We start from the raw sequence: 19,678 nt of genomic DNA on the forward strand, positions 1-19,678 counted from the left end.
ATTTTTTTCTAAACTATGTCTTCCAGCAGTATATTTACAGGGTGTCAATCCACACTACGATTCAACATCTAACAAGGGCTTTGGTAGACATATATCTTGTCTCGTTACTGCCATACATCCCACTTCATATTCTTGACAACATACAGTAACTTTATTAATTACTCCACTGTTCAATGTTACGACCTCTTAAAATGAGCCATAAAGCACAGTCAAACGGCTCACAGTGATAACTACAGCCGCCCCATGCGGTGCTAAGAGCCTGGATGCTAGCGGAGACCCGCGAGAGAGGGTGAATGGAAGAAAAGCAGTCTGAGCAGATGGTTTTTAAAGGTCATTTGGCCTCCCACTAATCATTTTCTGGAGGGTTTCTGATGCTTTTTCTTCCCGTTTTTTCAATTTATTTTTGGAAATCCATTCTGGATTGGAATTGAACTCAAGGGCGCAATGCATTCCAGTAGCGAGTAGGTGTCTGTGTGTGTGTTTGTGAACCAGCATTCCACCACTTTTGTTTCTATGGTTCTGTAGTTACTAGAGCATGGCGGCAGCGATCTGCTCTCACCTGTAGGGTGTGTGTGTGTGTGTGAGATGGATAGCCCACGCAGAGAGGGCATTAAAGTAGCTGTCAGATCCTCTCTAGCTCAGCAAAACCAGGATCGGGCCAGTGGAGGAGCTCCAGAATGTGAAACAGGACTTAATTGCAATCAGAGATGACCAGAGTGCAAAGCGGGACACAGCATGGGCTACACCGCTGCCCCTGCATCCATTAATCTCCTCGAGAGCTTTTAACAGGTTTTTACACCATCCCTAGCACATTTGTCTCCGTGACAGCGTTTAGCGAGAACTGCTGGGGTGATGCAGGAGTCTCCCAAACATGGGAGCAAGCATCTTTAACGCAATCTTATCTGAACCTCTCAATCAGCACAGGATCACTTAACTGAGCAGAGGACAGCTTTACACAACTCCAAGCTGGTGCATCAATGACAGAATTTAGTTCATCTCCAGTGGAATGTATTCGGGACCATCATGACGTGATGTGGTTTATTTACCTTTCAACCAATGAATGTACATTATTATTATTATTATTATTATTTATTATTTTATTTAAAGATATATGTTCAGTAATTTGTGATTACATGATAAGGGAAGGTATAAAATAAAATAAAATAAAATGTTCCATTTGTTAACATTAGTAAACTACATTAGTTCCTCTTCAGGAACTCGAGCTGCGTCGAAGCGCTTTGGGGAACGCGTTCAGCGTACGCGACTCTGAATATCGTGTGTAATCAGTCCAATGGAAGGGCGTGACGTCACCGACGTGGTGACGTAAGCGACCAGGAAGCTATAAAAGCACGTGCCACGCAGCTGGCGTCAGCTTCGCGTTTTTCAGCAAGCGCTCTGTGTGTGAATGTCATTTGTCCGTCTTGTGAGTCTTATTTACTGTTGTCTGTCCAGTTAAAAGAGCTCCTAGACATGCCAAAAAGCAAGGCGAAAGTTAAGCACTCAGATCGCGTTATAGGCTGTGTGTTCCTCCCTGCCCGAGATATATAACGGGTGGGGATACACACAACCTGTGCGTGGTTTGCTTGGGTTCGAAGCACGCTGAGTCGGCTCTCGAGGGGGCCGACTGCCCGCACTGTGAGCGAATGTCGGTGCAGCTGCTTCGTTCCCGGAGGGCCCTCTTCGAGGAGGGGGCCTTCGCCAGCGTTCCCCGCGGTGCTGGTCCCGCTTCTGTCGAGGCAGAACGGCGGCTGCACTCGTGGGGTTCGCAAGTCGATCTGGTAGAGGGAATGGAGACGGGCCAGTCCCTATCTCCTCCCACTTCTGCCAGATCCGGCACCCAATCCCTAGAGTCGGAAGCACGCACAGCGGTTCCTTCCACTCAGGGTGAGGGATCGACGCTCCGCCTCTCTTCCTCCGAGGAGGTCGATGTGGAGTCGCTCGATAGGGATTCGCCACCCCACTCGCTACAGTATGAGGAGCTCTTAGAGGTGGTTACGTCCATTCTCGGCCCGCCTCTACATCCCCTCGTCTGATTACTACGGAAATGTAGTGGGGATGGGAGAGCACGGTTATAGAGCGATGCCCCGGGTGGAACAGACGCTTGCGAGCTATCTGTCCCCTGGCGCGGCATTGTCTCTGAAGGCCCCGGCATTGCCCTCAAAGCCACTAAGAACAACTTCGGCTTTGAGAAAAAAAAAAAACTGACCAATTGCTTGTGTGCTACGGTCCCCCCAAGAGGGGTTCTCCTGCTTCTAAGCAGACTATTAGTCGTTGGATAGTCGAGGCTATCAACGTCACCTATGAGTCCTCTGGTCGTCCCCCGCTGTCGGGAGCCAAGGCTCACTCTACTCGGGGTATGGCGGCCTCTAAGGCCTTCTTAGCAGGTGTATCCATGCTGGACATCTGCAACGCTGCGGGGTGGTCCACGCCCTCTACATTTGTTAGGTTCTATGGCCTAGATATGCCAGTCACTCCAGGCGCTTCTGTCCTCCTGTCCTGAGCTGTGCTCTTCGGATACACACCAGGCAGGGGTTTGGTAGTCTGGCGGCGTTAGGACTCGTTCCCCAAAGCGCTTCGACGCAGCTCGAGTTCGTACGTATGTAACCCATCGTACGTATGTAACCCTAGTTCCTCGAGGGAACGAGACGCTGCGTCTCGGAGCCATACCCCCGGCACCCCTGCCGGCGCTTGCTGGTACTCGAAGCTGACGCCAGCTGCGTGGCACGTGCTTTTATAGCTTCCTGGTCGCTTACGTCACCACGTCGGTGACGTCACGCCCTTCCATTGGACTGATTACACACGATATTCAGAGTCGCGTATTTCCGTATTTACACGATATTCCCCAAAGCGCTTCGACGCAGCGTCTCGTTCCCTCGAGGAACTAGGGTTACATACGTAACCTAGAGACGTTACCATTAACAATGAAAAAATAATTCTAAATCATTTATTAAATCTCAGATTATGTAATTTTTTTTATATTTACTAATACATTGTTTAAACCAACATTTTTTATATAACAGCCTAAAGTTAACATGAACAAAAAAAAGAACAGTTTTATTTTTATTAATTAGCGTTAGTAAAAAATTATTAAATACTGTAACATATGTGTGGTTCATTGTAAGTCAATTAATAAATGTTGGACCTTACAGTAAATTGTTCACAATACAATAAGTATTATTTTATTTTATTTATTTAAATTTTATATTTTAATTTTATTAAACATGTAAGCCTTAACAAAACATTTAAAATACCATAAAATTGTAATAAAATTAAATAAAAGCTTGTTAAACATGTAACCCTTAAAAAGCCAACACTCTGTTAATTTCTTTCTCTAATTAATTTCTCTATGCCTAAAATTTTAAAACACCCAGAGATTCCCCTGGTGAGTATTTATATCTGATGAAGCTTTTATGAAATGCAATTTTTTCTGTTTTCAGTTATCTCCATTTTCAGATGCCCCAAAGTTTAACTCCGTTATTTGAGATGCTTCGCCCACTCATCCAGGCAGCTTCATCTATTGTACAGGATTGGAGATTCCCATTGCTTTTGACTTCCTAACTCAGCACATCAAGTATCACACAGTGAAGGTCAACACTGTTGTGAACTGGGCCAGAAATGTCAGGCTGCAGCAGTGATGAAGCCACCTAAGTGAATATCACCTATTTTAGAGCCACACCACAGTTTAAGGCCAACAGTTTTAGGACATGCATTTTTTTAGTCATTGTAATTTAGAGCATACATCCGCCTCAAGGGAAATATCCACCATCCTACTGATGAATCTAATGTAAGAATACACACAATACAACTATAGTGCTTACTGAATCATAAAAGCTACAGACTGTGCAAATAAAACATGAAAATGTGAAGACTGACGTGGCAGTGTTATGCATGTCATTGGACGCACCTGATGATGAAACACTGTGGGCGTCGCTCCTGCAGCATCATGTGATAGGCACGCTCAGCTGAAGAGTAGATATGAGGTGGGAGAGAGGAACACAGACGACCACTGGAGCTCAGATACAACTGACTGACCTGAGAGACAGAAAGACAGACATTACACATTTACATAACACTGCTCATTTCCCATGCCCTGTGCACTTCATTACACTGTTTGTGTTGATATTCTTTGAACGCTCTGGTCAGGATTAGTTTTAAACCCCCATGCATTAAGCTCCTGAAGTTAATTAAGCCCGAAGCAATTAACGTAAATCCTCTTTAAACACTCTTTAGACATTTCAAACTTTATTTTAGACAACTTCAGGTCTTACATCGTAGCTGTGCTACCTTTTGCAAATGTTCAACTCAAGCAATTAAAGAAATGTAATGTTAAAACTAAAAATTCAGAATGCAATCAACAGCAATGATGCCATTGTGATATGAGTATCACTGTTTAGTCTTTATTCTTACATTTATTTGCATGCTGTGATTGTTCTTGACTTAGTTGCATTTATTTAAGCATTTATATCTACTTTCTGCAAAGAAATTCGATTATTGTCCAGGTGACTGAAAACAACATGCTGAGCAAAGTGGCTTTCATGCAAATTTATTTAAAACAAAACCAAAAACAAACACCTGAACTCAACTCAAATATTGTTCTTTGCTGGCATGCAGACACGAGTATCTTTTGCAGGAAATGCTAATCTAAACACAGACTAGCAAAAAGTGAAATAAGCTAGGAGGCCAAGCACAGAGTCTTCAGTAATAAGAGAGATGCCATATTTAGATCTAGCCTTAAACATAAAATATATCTTCATACAGCAAGAATAAAATTCATGCAACACTCCAGATTTAGTATCTGGCTATATTTCTAGGTGAAAGGTTATGTGTGTTAGTATGTGTGTGACATGCAGAGTAAGCTAAATTTTAGCCCAATTTGAGGAGAAAAAAAGCTAATGCTGAGATCTCATTATCCTTTACCAGTGAGACACAGCACACATACTGTACACATAAGCTGTATGACAGCCGTAGAGGACAAAGGAAGGACAGAGGAAGAATGAGCGAGACAAGCTGTGAATGAATCACAAAAATTGCAGCCTTAACAGGCATAATGTATGTGCCATATGTGCCAAAAACATTCAAACAGAACAAGCAAATAAATAAACCAAAACAATAAATAAATAAATAAAAGAAACAAAGAAAACAAAAGAAAACAAAACAACAATACTGCAATAAAACCAAAAACTGAACAAATAAACAGAATTCAAACAAAACACAAATGAAAAAACAAGCATTTAAAAGAAAAAGAAACAAAACATACTACAAAAAGAAAACCAAAAAACGAATGCCCAAACAAAACACACAACCGGAAAAAAAAACAGAAACGAAAACAAAACAAAAAAACAGAGGAAAAATACAAAACTTAAAAAAAAAAAAAAAAATTTAATTGTTACACTGTTTATTTAAATGTAAATTATTATGTTTCCCTCTATCATTTTGTTCTTTTCATTGTTATTATTATATTTCTACACACATGCAGTATTCCAAGCTTTGGCAATAATGTATATATATAAATATATATATATATATATACAAAGCAATTTTAAATTTGAAAAACACAAATCCAAACCAAACAAAAAGCTAATCAAAACACACACACACACGGTTGTTTCTGTGAATTGCGTGAATCCTCTAAACCAACCCTAAACCTTACAGAAAACCTGTTTGCATTGTTACACTTTCAAATAAATATAATTTACTATTTTTAATATTAAAACAAATTCCTGGCCTGCAGTCCCCACGATGTTTTCACAAAATTTCAGGTTTTACTATCCTTTTGGGGACATTTGGTACCCACAATGTAGCATAAACAAGTACACACAAAGAAATGAAATGAAATAAATAAATATAAAAAAAGACAGAAAAAGAACCAAACCAAAAAACACAAATAAACATTTAAAACTAACAAAACAAATAAAAAACAGAAAAACAATGACTGATGGGAAACCTGAAACTTAGAAGGACAAGATGTAGGTTTTGTACTGAAGGACAGAGAACGTTTGTATTTGTACAATTTTTACAACAGCTGATGTGACTTGAGAATGATGGTGGTCTGAGTCCATCACAGATGTTGGTACATAGGTCCTTCTTTCTCAGTGTGTCATTAGCCGTGTTTCCACTATCGAGCTTAAACCGGGCGTGCTAGTGCGTGCCAGGGCCAGTCGCGTTTCCACTGTCACTTCCGGGGCTTGATCGTGCCTCGCCGGGGCTTCCTCGGGGCCAACGGACAGGTTTTTTTGGCCCGACGAAAACCTTGGGCCATAGCGGGCCAGCTGGGGCTAGAGGAGGGGTTATGAACAAAGGCGGAGTTTCTCCGCGTCTAGAGAGCTCAGTGCTGCGGATCATTTCAGAAAGATAACAGCTTTAACACCGGTATTAAATCACTTTTTTTAAATAAGTCAAGCTCAAAACTCACTTTCAGTCAGCAGCGAATGTTTGAAATAACTTGATCCAGTCTGGATTATAATCACGTAAACAAGGCAGAAATATTTATAAGCGATGTAAAAGATATGCACGCTAAACATGTTACCATAGTAAACATGGTAAATATGACCGCTTGGAGAAATCAGACGTCAGCTTCTTATTCTCTATCACAATCGTGTATTTATTTAGTAACTTATATTATCTGTCACAAGCCTCGTCTCGAGAGTTTAACTCACGTTGCCTACCATAAAAAAAAAATATAATAATGTTTTTTGTTCGGGAGCTTTTACAAAAATAGAGATATTATCATTCATTCTAAATGTGACATAGGCTACTGTGGCTACAAATAAACAGAAACAGACTCGACCTAATAAGCAGGCTATTTCATAAGCGTTAAAAATAAATAAATAAAATAGAAATAAGTGTATTTATGTGTGATTAATTTTGAGTCCTGATAAATTAAATCAATATGATCAATGTATCACTTATTCTATAGTTAAAACATCGATGCTTTTTTAATTTGAATATATAACAAAGCATGCAAACAAACGGCCGCTTTTATCATGTTCGTTTTGTGATCGCGCATATTCCAGTGACTTCTTAGTTTTCAGATAACTTCTCTTTGTTGGTGAAATGATGAGGTTGCATGACGTTGTTCTGAGAGGTGTGTAAAGGGCATGTTTTAGTGGTGCGCAGGGGAGCTTCAGGCCCTGACTGTGGAAACCCTGCGCTATTCTGGCCACGGTGCTACTGGCCCGAGGCTATGAGCCCCGCCCGGCCCGGTTTAAGCCCTGGCTCGCACTGGCCCGACAGTGGAAATGCGGCTATTCTGATTCTTGAGCCCCAGTCTGGGGGACACTAGAGAAATCATGCCTGAAATTAGTCTCTGACGCAGGGGGCCAACAGGGGACAGACATCATGATGGACCCACTGCATATAATTTGTAAAGTGTGTGTGGTGTGTGCTTCATCTACTCCTCTGCTCCCCTTCACGTGCCAGTAAAGCGTTACGGCGGACAGATGGTCAGCTTGTCATCTTTTATTTCTCTTTGCGGCGGGTGGCACACACTGTGTGTCCCTGAAGAGTGTGCTCTCATCAACTCTGCCTTTCTGTGGACTGCCAGCTACTGTATATCAGAGCAGTCGGGGCTGGATGGACGCTAAACTTGAGAACCTCTAACAAGTCGAAGGAAGATACAAAAATAAATAGAGGAAGGAGGAGTGGAGATCTGATGGGGAGATGAAGAGGGCACAGGAAGTGGGAGCATTATGTTGAGTAGACAATCACTGTCAGGAAGCCTATGAATAATTTATCATGAGATCAAGTCTTGTTTGAACTGAAAGTGCTGCACTGTGCTTAGAGTGTGAACTAGAGAACAGCTTAAAATGACTAGACAGACAGATGAATGCTCTAAACCATGTGGATGAATTAAACTTTTATTTAAATGGAATGAAATAAATAAATAAAACAAAGAATGTGTGACTCTGTACTTACCAGATTAGAGTAAATTGGTAGGTCCTTGTAAGGGTTAATGAGGAGAAGAATGTGCCCAATGTAAGTCTGAAAAAAAAAAACAGAATAAAAAATAAAAAAGGATTAACCTCGACATGCCCACAGTCTAATGGCAAGAACCGGCTGAAACCAACAGTTTCATTCAAATTGGTTTGTGCTACACTAAAATGAGAGATGACATAATCACAGTTTTTAAAAGGGATAGTTCACCCAGAAATGCCAGTTAGGATGTAACAAACCTGAATAAGTGTATTTTTTTCTGTTGAACACAAAAATAGAAATTATAACCAAATAGTTGCAAGTAGTCACTGACTTACATAATATGAAACAAAGTAGGTCAATGGCTACCAGCGACTGTTCGATTACCATTCTTTACAATTTCTTCTTTTTGTGTTCAATACTCCTTTTAAGACAGTTTGCAAGATTAATAGCATCTAATCTTAGTTTTGTTTGAGACATGTTGTAGCTAGAAATTTAGATATCCACAAGCAGTGACGTACAGTAGTGCAAAGTCATAAAAGTAAGCTAATAACGACAGGCCTAATAAGAAGAATGTAACAGACCTGCATTTATTAGAAATGCTAAATCCTCTTAATATTGCAAATACTTGATGCTTTTGACAATATATCTTGCTATAGTTGACACATGCGATGATAAGTTTTCGTGGGGCCACCCAACAGTGCGCGTCCTGTGTCCCCATCTGCTATGCTACTGTCCACAAGCAGAACTGTGTATTTGTTTTAAGCTAAACCCCCTTCAGAAGTTTGGTGCTGGTAAAATTTCTTAAATGTTAAAACTCATGTTTATATATTTGGTAGAAAAAAAAACGGTAATATTGTGAAATATTATTACAATGTAAAATACCTGTTTGCTATTTTAATTTAATTTAAATTACATTTCTTCCTGTGATGGGAAAGCTCCATTTTCAGCATCATTACTCCAGATTCACTGTCAGATGATCCTTCAGAAATCATTCTAAAGCCCCTCATACTGCACGTTGGTCTTGGAAAATTGCCGGAGTGCCTTCTGTGTGAACGCAAACACATCCTGGGATTGATTCCGGGATTGATCCTGGGTTGGGGACCTAGTAATATTTGCCGGGTTCAATCCCGGAACAAGCTCTGTGTGAAAAAAAACTAGAACCAATGCCATAAAGTGTGTCGTAGTGATGACGCATGTTATCGTGCAACTCTTTTACTAGGTGTTTTGAAGGCAGATCAACGTTCGCGACAAAAAAAATATGTGCAAACTGTAATGAAGCAGAGATCAGGTAATTCCTCACTACCCGCTAAAGCTGAGATCATTCACCAGTTTAAGTGGAAGTTAAAATGCCAATCGTTTTCGACTCCTACATTACACGTCACATCCTGATGTTTCGTGTCATTACGGGCCCTTCATGGGTTGTGTGTGAACGCACGCACGCACATATTCCTTGAAATCACTGACAGTGTGAATGAACCAAAATCTAACGATCCAGGAACAATAGCCGGGACACATTACCCGTGTATTATCCGGAATCTCAATGTAAAAGGGGCTTAATATTCTGATTTGGTGCAAGAAACACTTCATACTATCAATGCTGAAAAAAGGTTGTTTATCTTTTTTATACATTTACAAATTACTAAAGAAAAAAAGAAACCCTTATTTGAAATACTAAGAACCGAATCTTTTCAACAGTAGTGTATTTCTGATAGAAGAAGGAAGAAGTTCTGATTACAAAGCCTGTCTCTGCTAGTTCGTTTTCCATGACAATTATTGTGGCATTGGCTATTTCAGATAAACTCGCCCTTAAACACTGCATAATAATTCCTCCTGCAGCTGGAGTACAATTGCTCTCGTGAGTCCTGAGGGTATCACTACAGGCCAACTGCTAATTTATCTCTCAAGAGGGTCAGCTGCACCAGCCTTAACTCTCGCTCCTGGTTAGATTACTCTATTACAAGCCCTGTTATCATGAAGACGACAGCAATGCCTGCTGGGAATAGAGGACTAGGCTGCTGTTGTGTTATACTAGTGTGCTCTCAATAACACCCTGAAGGTCAGTAACCTTTTAGTGTCAGTTTCACAAATCTTTCTCAGAACATCTGATGAATATTGACGTATGGGCAAACCTGAACCTGTTCTCAGAGATTTGTGAACATGCTTTATCCATCTATCATGACAAGACTTACAAAAACGGAGATGAGAGAGCACTCTTTAGAGCTACTAGAGAATATCTAGAGGTGAATGAACTAAACTAACATCATAAGACTGGACTTCTCATCTTCTGAGGGAAACATGGATCAATTTAAAGTGTGTGTCTGGCATTTCTCACTCTTTCCATCTCTCGCTAAACGATCAGTAACCATCATCATCTCGATCCATCATCGCCATAATGACAGACATCATTAGACCCCATTACAGTGTTACACAAAAGACCCCATTTCTGCTCTCTCCCTCCATATCGGTCTCAGTAGGGAGACTTCATTTTGCCCCATTGTAAAGTGTGGGAATAGCAGCAGCCATTAAGCATAGATTTGGCTCCGGTCATGAACGGGCACAGTGTGTAGTCGACTGCCAGGCATTACTGCCCGCATGCAGACATAGACCGCAGGCCTGCTCAAACGATCCATGTTGAGGAGGGAGATGGATACAGAGGATTTATGGATTTATTCCTTCAATCATATCCCCATCGATTCACAAAAAAAGATAACTCTCCAAAAAGATGGAATAACAGACATGAAGTGAGGGTGTATACATGTAAGAATGGATCCTCTATGGAATTGTCCATGCTGAGGATTGTTCTTCTGACATAAAAGCATTCATATAAATCAATTTGATTATAATTTTAATCAAGGGTGTAGGTTTGCTTTTGACATTGGTGGAGACATTATAGCAGAAGGACGGTGACTGAGTTTTCCATAAAAATCACATAATTTGCTAATTAGGAGTTATAATAAATTAACATAAATAAATTAGGTAATAATAATATATACTAAATAATATAAATAAATTAGGAGTTTATTAGTGCAACAGTCATTGTCAATATATATTGATATAGTCAACTGAAGACTTCTGTGAATGTTTGAATGATGACATAAATAAATAAATAGTTGAGAGTTAAAATAGTCGAGATTCAATTCTAAGGCCATGTCCAACATACACGGTTATTTTTATAAACTGAGTTTTATCTTTTTCCGTTTAAAAAAAAAATCTCAGTCCACATGAAAACTCAAACACATGCTATGAAGCACTGTCAAGAGCATGCCAAACCAACAGGTGGCGCTATAATCTCAAACCATAAAGCCATGTTGGCCAATCAGAAGCCTGAAAAAAATTCCTGTAGGCGGAGTTAACAGTGTAGACTCTGACATCACAAACCAAAAACCAGTTTCAGTTTCGCTGTCTACACAATAGCACCAGAGTTTTTGAAAATCTTCACCCTGGCAGGCAGGCATTTTCAAAAATGTTTGGTTTCAGTGACCTGGTGCTGCGTTTGTGTGTGGACGAACGGCCAAACCACGTAGAAAAAGCTTTTGTTTTATAAATAACCCTGTTCGTGTGGACAAGACCTAAGTAACAGATTTGCATATATTTAAAAAAATATATATATATATTAATAATGAACAAGTCTAGTGTCGTTAGGTCCAAATTACAAACCACATTGAAATCACAGAGCAAAATAGAAAATATTGAAAGTCAGAAAAAGATTAAAAAAAAAAAACTGTCCTATAAAACTAAACTACCAGTCTTTGGAGAAATGGCCCTTTAAATATAAATAGCAGTAATGGTTTTGACAGTATCCGTTTTGGTAGAGATAGAATCAAGAATAACTGAGTTATTACAGCTGTAGGATTATAGTACCGTTAAGACATATAATACATGTTTAAAGATTTATAGTAGCAAGAGCTATTGTGGTAACAGTAGCAGTAATGACAGCAGCCGTTAACAGAGAGTCAATGTAAGAATGTCTTTTCATCTCCCCAGGGCTGGCTCGAGTCTTTGGCCTGAATACAGTGAGACCTAGAGGGCTGCAATCCAAACACCAGACCCTCGGCCACGCTACAAACAGAGGCCTTGGCCACTCTCCAAGACCTCAAGACAAGAGATACAGCAGCAGTGTGTGTGTGTGTGTGTGTGTGTATGAGAAAGGCACACTGGACCAGATGGATTGGTGAAAGACCACATCTATCACAGTGTATGATAGAGGCCAGAATCCGGACGTCGACTCCTTCAGAGTGGGTTAAGACAAAGAATGAAAGACTGTTCCTGAACGGGCTGACTGAGGGTTGGGTTTCTAACTGTGTATTTATTCGCAATTTGAGGATTTAGGAAGTGAAATGGTTAATACACAACTCTGAGTAACCAACTGCATGCTTCATTATAGCCTCAATGATTGTTTGTGTGTTTGAGTATTTACGTACATATATCTGGTCGTTAGCAAAGCGCTTCTGCATCTCGTAGAGCAGGCTGCTGTCTGTGAGTTCACTGAGGGATGCGAGGTCATCATTAGGAGCAGGAGGCATTAGCTTCACCTGGAACACAAAACACATTCCTTATGAAATCGGAAATACTCAAATGATTCATATATTCGGATGCATTTTAAAGGCAATATGAAATTCTCTTTTGTATTGCACATAAACAAATTAACAGGATTTGTATTTGGATCAACACAAGTAAATATATAATATGTTAACTTTTGGGAATTGTTAAGCCTACTTTAATAAATGTCCCGGTTTCATTGTATATGATTTATCAGAACATGTTATTCTTAAAGGGTTATTTCACCCAAAAATGAAAATTTGCCTGTGAGTTGCTCACCTTTGAGGCATCTTAGGTGTATATGACTTACTTCTTTCAGACGAATCCAATCAGAGTAATATTAAAAACTGTCCTTGCTTTACTAAGCTCTGTCTTTGTAGTGTTTGGAAATTTCTGTTCAACAGTCCAAAAGATGTCAAATAAAGTGCACGCATCCATAATAAAACATTCCTCACATGGCTCCAGGGCATGAATAAAGGCCTCCTGTAGTGATTTTTTTTAAAGAGAAATATCCATATTTCAAACGTTAATAAACACTGCTCCCTCACTTCATTTAACTGTCATGTGCTGAAGCGTTGTGTGATTAGTGACGAATGCAGAGAGAGAACAAAACAAAACTCCGGTCATGAATTAGAAATACAAAACAAGGATTTGTAAAGAAAAATGTTGGAGGATTTCAATATACGCCAAGAGGAGACTGGTTTTCCTTTGCTAAAGTAAGGAAACTTTGCTTCCTTTGCACCTGTAAACAAACTCGTGACACTAGCATATCTAGCATGACTCCTACGTACTACGACATCTACCGGAGTGACTTCTGCATATGACAGATATCGGAAGTGAGAAAAAAGTTTTTATTACATTTGAAATACGGATATTTTTTCTTACAAAAACGCATGGATTCACTACAGTAGGCCCTCATTCACCCCCCGGAGCAGTGCGAGGCACGTTTTATTATAGATGCGTGCACTTTATTTGACGTCTTTCAGACTTTAAAATGAAACACCCACCCACTGCAAAGATATAGCTTAGAAGAGCCAGGATAATATTTTATATTACTCTGATTGGATTCGTCTTAAAGAATAAAGTAATATACAGTACACCTACTGTAGGATGCCTCGAGGTTTAAGAAAAGGATAGTTTTAAGAATCGTAAAAATCTTAAACTTATTTTGGTTGAAGTAATCAATATGATATTGCCTGATAATACATATAGCTCAGCATATTTACGGCCAATAAAATCCTGATAAAATCGAGCTCTGTCCAAAACGTAATTACCTGCTAAAATAATTTGGTTTTAATTGTACAGTAAATGTCACATTACGAAAGTTACACCAAAAGATTTTTATTTACTTATTTATATTCAAGTATCTTAAGTGCTCCAATGCTGCATTTATTTGATTTAAAATACACTAAATATATATATATATATTTAAGATACAATAAAATAACAATTTTCTACTGTATTTTAATATCAAAACAGTTGTGCCACTTAATATTTTTGTGGAAATCATGATACATTTTTATGGATTTTAATGTATTTTATAGCATTTGTTTGAAATATAATTTTTGTGTATAACATTATAAAGGTACTTATGGTCACTTTTTAATAATTTAATGCAGTTTTGCTGAATAAAAGTATTAATTTAGTTAAAAAAACAACAACATACTGACCCAAAAAATCCCATAAAATGACCTGTAAAATCATCTTATTCCTAACATACACGTTTAAATATAAGCTCACACAGCACTGCAGGCATGAGAGTAATGTAACTGATTTTCCCTGTTTCTTTAGAGGTCAGAGGTCACTTTCAGGGTGAGTGGGGTCAGTGTGTACAGTGGGATAGATTAGAAGGCTCTCTACATACAAACTATGACTGATTCTACTTGCTGCTCTCCAATAACACAGGACTCTCTCAAATGCATTAATCCAAAACCTGTCGTGGTGAGACAGGATTTAAGTGTATTAGATGTTACTCATTTCTCTTTATTACTCTTTAGGAACAAGAAAAAAAATCACTCTGAATGTGCAAGACCAGTAAATAATACAATTGCTTTGTAGAAGTGAATGTATGGGATCATTTCAGTTTATAGATCCTTGTGCATTAAACGTCGTGCTCTACATATAAGTATGTCACTGTGTTTTGGAACATAGTTAGATGATCTTTAGTGCTTTGTTTCAGAAGAATGACCATAATATGTACTCTAGAAACTTTTAACTGTCTCTGAAGGACAGTTTTCCCCAGAGAAGTTCCCAATTCTTCTCTGACCTGCTCCAGTTTTCCTGTAGCGCTGGGATACGGTCCGTCCAGCCCGCTATCAAGTGAAGGCTGCTGTGTCAGAGCTCCTCCTGAGTCCCTGAACATGGCCTCCTTCTCCAACAAACTGTCCCTCCTAGAGATGGGTAGAGCCATAGTAGCCCTGAAGAAAGAATTTAAAAAAAGAAAGAAATCAGTCAATATCAACAAAACCCATCTTTGCACTGCCATGGTGGCACACAACCTGCATCTAAAGTAGCATTTAGGCATACAGTATGTACACACCTAATGTTTAATGCAGCTCAGAGGTGGCATGAATGCATTTATGCTATAATTACAATGGCCTATATAATGCTGCAAAATATTTAAAGTAAAATGGTACTTTAAATATTCAAACAGAACAATGTAACTGAATCATTTATTTAAGTGATTTGTTCAAACGGCTGATTCATTCAGGAATGAACTGATGTAACTGACTTCATGAATGGGTCACTGAATAATTTACTCAAATGATTTGCTCAAAATCGCAGATTCATTCAGTGAAGAAACATTAGTGTGTTTCTCGAAGCTCATTAACATTAAATTTTTTGAATATCATTTTATGAATATATATAAATGATGCACTCTGCTGAAATTTGGGGAAAGATGGTAAAAAAAATAACAACACATAATTATAACATGTTATAAATGTACAGAATATGTTCTCATACTGGGGCATTATCTTGAATTTTAATGCCCCAGTATGAGAACAGATTATGTACATTTATAACATGTTATAATTATGGGTTGTTATTTTTTTTACCATCTTTCCCCAAATATCATTTTTTTTACTGAATCATAAATAAAGTCTGTAAATACTGCACATACAGTTTCTTTACAGGCAGGCTGCTGTCCTGGTTAGTCTCTGTGTAGTGCTCTTCTGACTGTGGAGGCAGAGCTGAGGGGTCTGTCTGTTTCTGTACCCAGAATTCCTCTGCTCTCATCAGCATCTCTGCAATCTGCTCAGTAGCAGCTATGACTGTAAAAAAAAAAAAAAAAAAAAAGAATAATGTGGGTCAATGTATTAATCATCTTACTTCAAGTCAGAAGTGATTGTTCAGTTGTAGCATAAGGTTAAAAGAGAATTATACATTTTTTTGATGACGGAAAGAAATAGGTTAGAAAGATAACTAAACTTCCATTTTTGGCTATTTGGCTATTTCTTTTCATAGAGAAGGCAAACAGTTCCATCTCTACAAAATATGAGATTTATTAGAGACTAAACATAGCATTTATAATATCATTTTGGGCCACGAGTTTCCCTAATCGATTTTCTCCCTCATCCCCTCTGTAGCTCAGCCTCTGCTGTCTCTCACATTGATGTGGCCGTATTGTGATGGGCATTGAGCCCTGCTGCAGATTGATCCATCTGTGCTCCGACTGGGGGACGGGGAGGTGGATAATCCGTCCCCCAAGAAAGGAACTGTAAGGGACCAGCCTTTTGTCTTTCCTACCAAGAAAGAGTGACACCCAAGAGAATGATCCTCCAGTCACACACATTCTCTTCGAAAGTCAGATATATACACTGCTCTCTAAAGAGACTTTAAGTGAAAAGAAAGGATTCACTTTTCATCCTCTCTAAGCTCTACGTTTCAACCCAGACATCCTTGAGTTGAGCCAGAGTCTTAGAATGAGCTATTGATTGGAGTCTGAGATGCGGAGCGCTGGGGAAAGGAGAGCGAGTCTGTAGAGTCAGGAGAACAAACACTTCGCTGGAGATTTAGCATGAGGTGCACGAGTGTCTCTGATGCTCCTGCAAGCCAAGCAGCACAGGGACAGAATGAAATCTTACATTATTTTCTTAATCAATACTTTTGCTTTCCAGTTTAAAAAAATAAAATAAAATAAACATCCTTAAGTCACTAGAAGCAAAATTGCAGATACAAAGACTAAATAAAGATTTTTTTCTTATTCCACTGGCAGTTTTATTCTTGCAGAATTATTATTATTATTATTATTATTATTATATTAAGGTTTATGCTTATAGCAATTTTTTTTTTTTGCTTGCAAACAGATAGGAGCCCTGAAAGAATATCAGTCAAAAAACATCTCATTAATTTGCGAATACTAGAGAAAGACTGGAAAATTCCTCAGGAGGAGTTTCATACTATGAATTACCAGTTAATATATGATTAACCAGTCAAAAGACATTCCCATGCTTGATTTTATGTTATTTTATGTGTGTGTGTGTGTGTGTGTGTGTGTGTGTGTGTGTGTGTGTGTGTGTGTTTGTTACCTTGCAGATGATGTTTTGTTTTTCTCTGTGCACCATGTACATACAGTAAGACACTTGTGTGCTGAAATGTTGTCATACCATATCAAAACTTTTCTTTTAGAGCAAAATCTTGTTTCTCTTTATATTTCTCTTTAAATCTCTTGGTTTCAGTTAACTGTGACAGCAGTTGATTCGTTTGCCATCCAGAGCCACAGGAGAGTGGAAGCAGTTTCACAGACATCAGCAGAGAAGCGAACAGAGAAAGACTGATCTGCCCAGCTATGAAATATTCACATCCAACAGAAAGCTCTAGAGAGGAAGAACAGTCTAACACTCTCAAACTCAGGGGCACAAATGTGTAGCACATCCCAGACAACTTTGGTTTCAGCTATATTCTGTGTGAAAGTCACAGAGATGTACTATATATTCTGTAAAATTAGGAATGTGAGCAGATTTTGCAGCTGTTTGGTAGATTTAACGTCACATGGGTTGATGTAGCAAAAAATATTAATATTGAAGTCTTTTGAGGATAATTGATACACATCTCACCATTCATATACACTTTTGCTCTAAAATTATGAATACTAATATAAACGAATGATAGTAATGCCACATAAACAAAAAGTAGACATTTTACAGTGAAGTATTATTAATAAGACAACAAATGAGTGTTTTAGGTTGATTTGTTGAAATGCATAAATTGTAAGGCCTAATGCACCAAAACCGAGATGTCCGTACCGTGACAGTTCGGGACGAATACATGTTATACATGTATACATCGTTACATCTCTAATAATAATACTTTGTAAAAAAAAAAAAATAATAAAAAAAAAAATGTATATATATATATATATATATATATATATATATATATGTACATATATATATACATATATACATATATACATACACACACAGTACAGACCAAAAGTTTGGAAACATTACTATTTTTAATGTTTTTGAAAGAAGTTTCTTCTGCTCATCAAGCCTGCATTTATTTGATCAAAAATACAGAAAAAAATGTAATATTGTGATATATTATTACAATTTAAAATAATTGATTTTAAATGTATTATACTTTAAATTATCATTTATTTCTGTGATGCAAAGCTGAATTTTTAGGATAATTATCACATGATCCTTTAGAAATCATTCTAATATGATGATTCATTATCAAAGTTGGAAACAGTTCTGCTGCTTAATATTTTTTCAGAACATGTGATACTTTTTTAGGATACTTTGAATAAAAAGTAAAAAAAAAAGAAGCTATGTTTTTAAAATATAAATATTTTGTAATAACAATATACACTACTGGTCAGTAATTTGGGGTCAGTATTTTTTTCTTTCTTCTTTTTAAATAAAATCAATACTTTTATTCAGCAAGGATGTGTTAAATTGATAAAAAGTGATAGTAAAGAAAATATATTATTAGAATATATATTATTAGAATATATATTATTAATTTATTTTTTAATAAATGCAGTTCTTTTTAACATTTTATTCATCAAATATATTAAACAGCAGAACTGTTTCCAACACTCATAATAAATCAGAATATTAGAATGATTTCTAAAAGATCATGTGATAGACTGGATGTTACATGTGACACTGAAGGCTGGAGTAATGATGCTGAAAATTCAGCTTTGCATCACAGGAATAAATTATTTTTTAAAAGTATATTCAAATAGAAAACTATCATTTTAAGTTGTAATAATATTTCACAATATTACATTTTTTTCTGTATTTTTGATCAAATAAATGTCACAGTGTCTGGGTTGTGTTCCCTGGGTTTCCACTAGGTGTCCTCCTTTCTCACGGTGTCTGTCTCCTTATCACTTCCTGTTCCCTTATTTGGTCACCTTCCTCCTGTTTAGTAATTGATTGTTCCCCACCTGTCTCCTGTTCCCTCATTATCCTTCTGTGTATTTATACCCGGTCTGTCTGAGTCTGTGTTACGGAGTCCTTGTTTAATGTTCCTTGTTGAATGTTAATTCATGTCCGTCAGTTCTTGCCCTTGCCTTGTCTTCTTGTTTGGTTTATGTTATGTTTGGATATTCTGGTTTTGACCCTGCCTGGACTGTTTACCCCTTTGGATTACCCTTCAAATAAAGGACTTACCTGCAATTGGTTCCCTCTCCTGTGGTATCTGTAACACCGTACGTGACAATAAATGCAGGCTTCATGAGCATAAGAAACTTCTTTCAAAAACATTAAAAATAGTAATGTTTCCAAACTTTTGGTCTGTACTGTATATATATATATATATATATATATATATATATATATATATATATATATATATATATATATATATATATAATATAATACTTCTACTACTAATAATAAAAAAAAGAAATTAGATTTTTATCAGTTTTAATACAAAAAGTAAAAAACGGGGGATCCAAATGTCTTTTTATTATAGTTTTATATATTTCTCAAAATATTTCTTTTTTTTTCAATATAATATTATGATTTTTATTATTATTACATTTACAATATATTATACAATTTACAATATATTAATATTATTAAAGTGTAAAAAAAAAAAAACAATGAGATTTTTATTTTTTTTTTCAAAGTAATTTATGGGGAAAACAAAAGTTTATTTGATTTATTTCTTTATTTATTTCTCTCTCTTTTTTCAACACTTTGTGGTGAAACATAACCAGCTCCTCCTAGATATCAACATCAGTCACTCAAAACGTTTCAATTGGTTG

The 19,678-nt window shown here is 37.5% G+C and overlaps 1 protein-coding gene across 4 annotated transcripts in view; it reads right to left on the reverse strand.

Moving 5' to 3' along the window:
* LOC132094980 (unconventional myosin-XVI-like) overlaps window positions 1-19,678 on the reverse strand; it is a 250,673-nt gene that overhangs the window by 118,070 nt on the left and 112,925 nt on the right. For all 4 annotated transcript variants that reach the window (XM_059499687.1, XM_059499688.1, XM_059499686.1 and 1 more), the window contains exons 9-13: window positions 15,575-15,725; window positions 14,720-14,870; window positions 12,336-12,446; window positions 7,915-7,980; window positions 3,905-4,032 (exon numbers count right to left, since the gene is read on the reverse strand). In XM_059499687.1, coding sequence (XP_059355670.1) covers window positions 3,905-4,032; window positions 7,915-7,980; window positions 12,336-12,446; window positions 14,720-14,870; window positions 15,575-15,725 — 607 coding nt within the window. The remainder of the gene's footprint in view (window positions 1-3,904; window positions 4,033-7,914; window positions 7,981-12,335; window positions 12,447-14,719; window positions 14,871-15,574; window positions 15,726-19,678) is intronic.

This window comes from Carassius carassius, chromosome 19 (genome assembly GCF_963082965.1).
Source record: "Carassius carassius chromosome 19, fCarCar2.1, whole genome shotgun sequence".
Classification (NCBI taxonomy): Eukaryota; Metazoa; Chordata; class Actinopteri; order Cypriniformes; family Cyprinidae; genus Carassius; species Carassius carassius.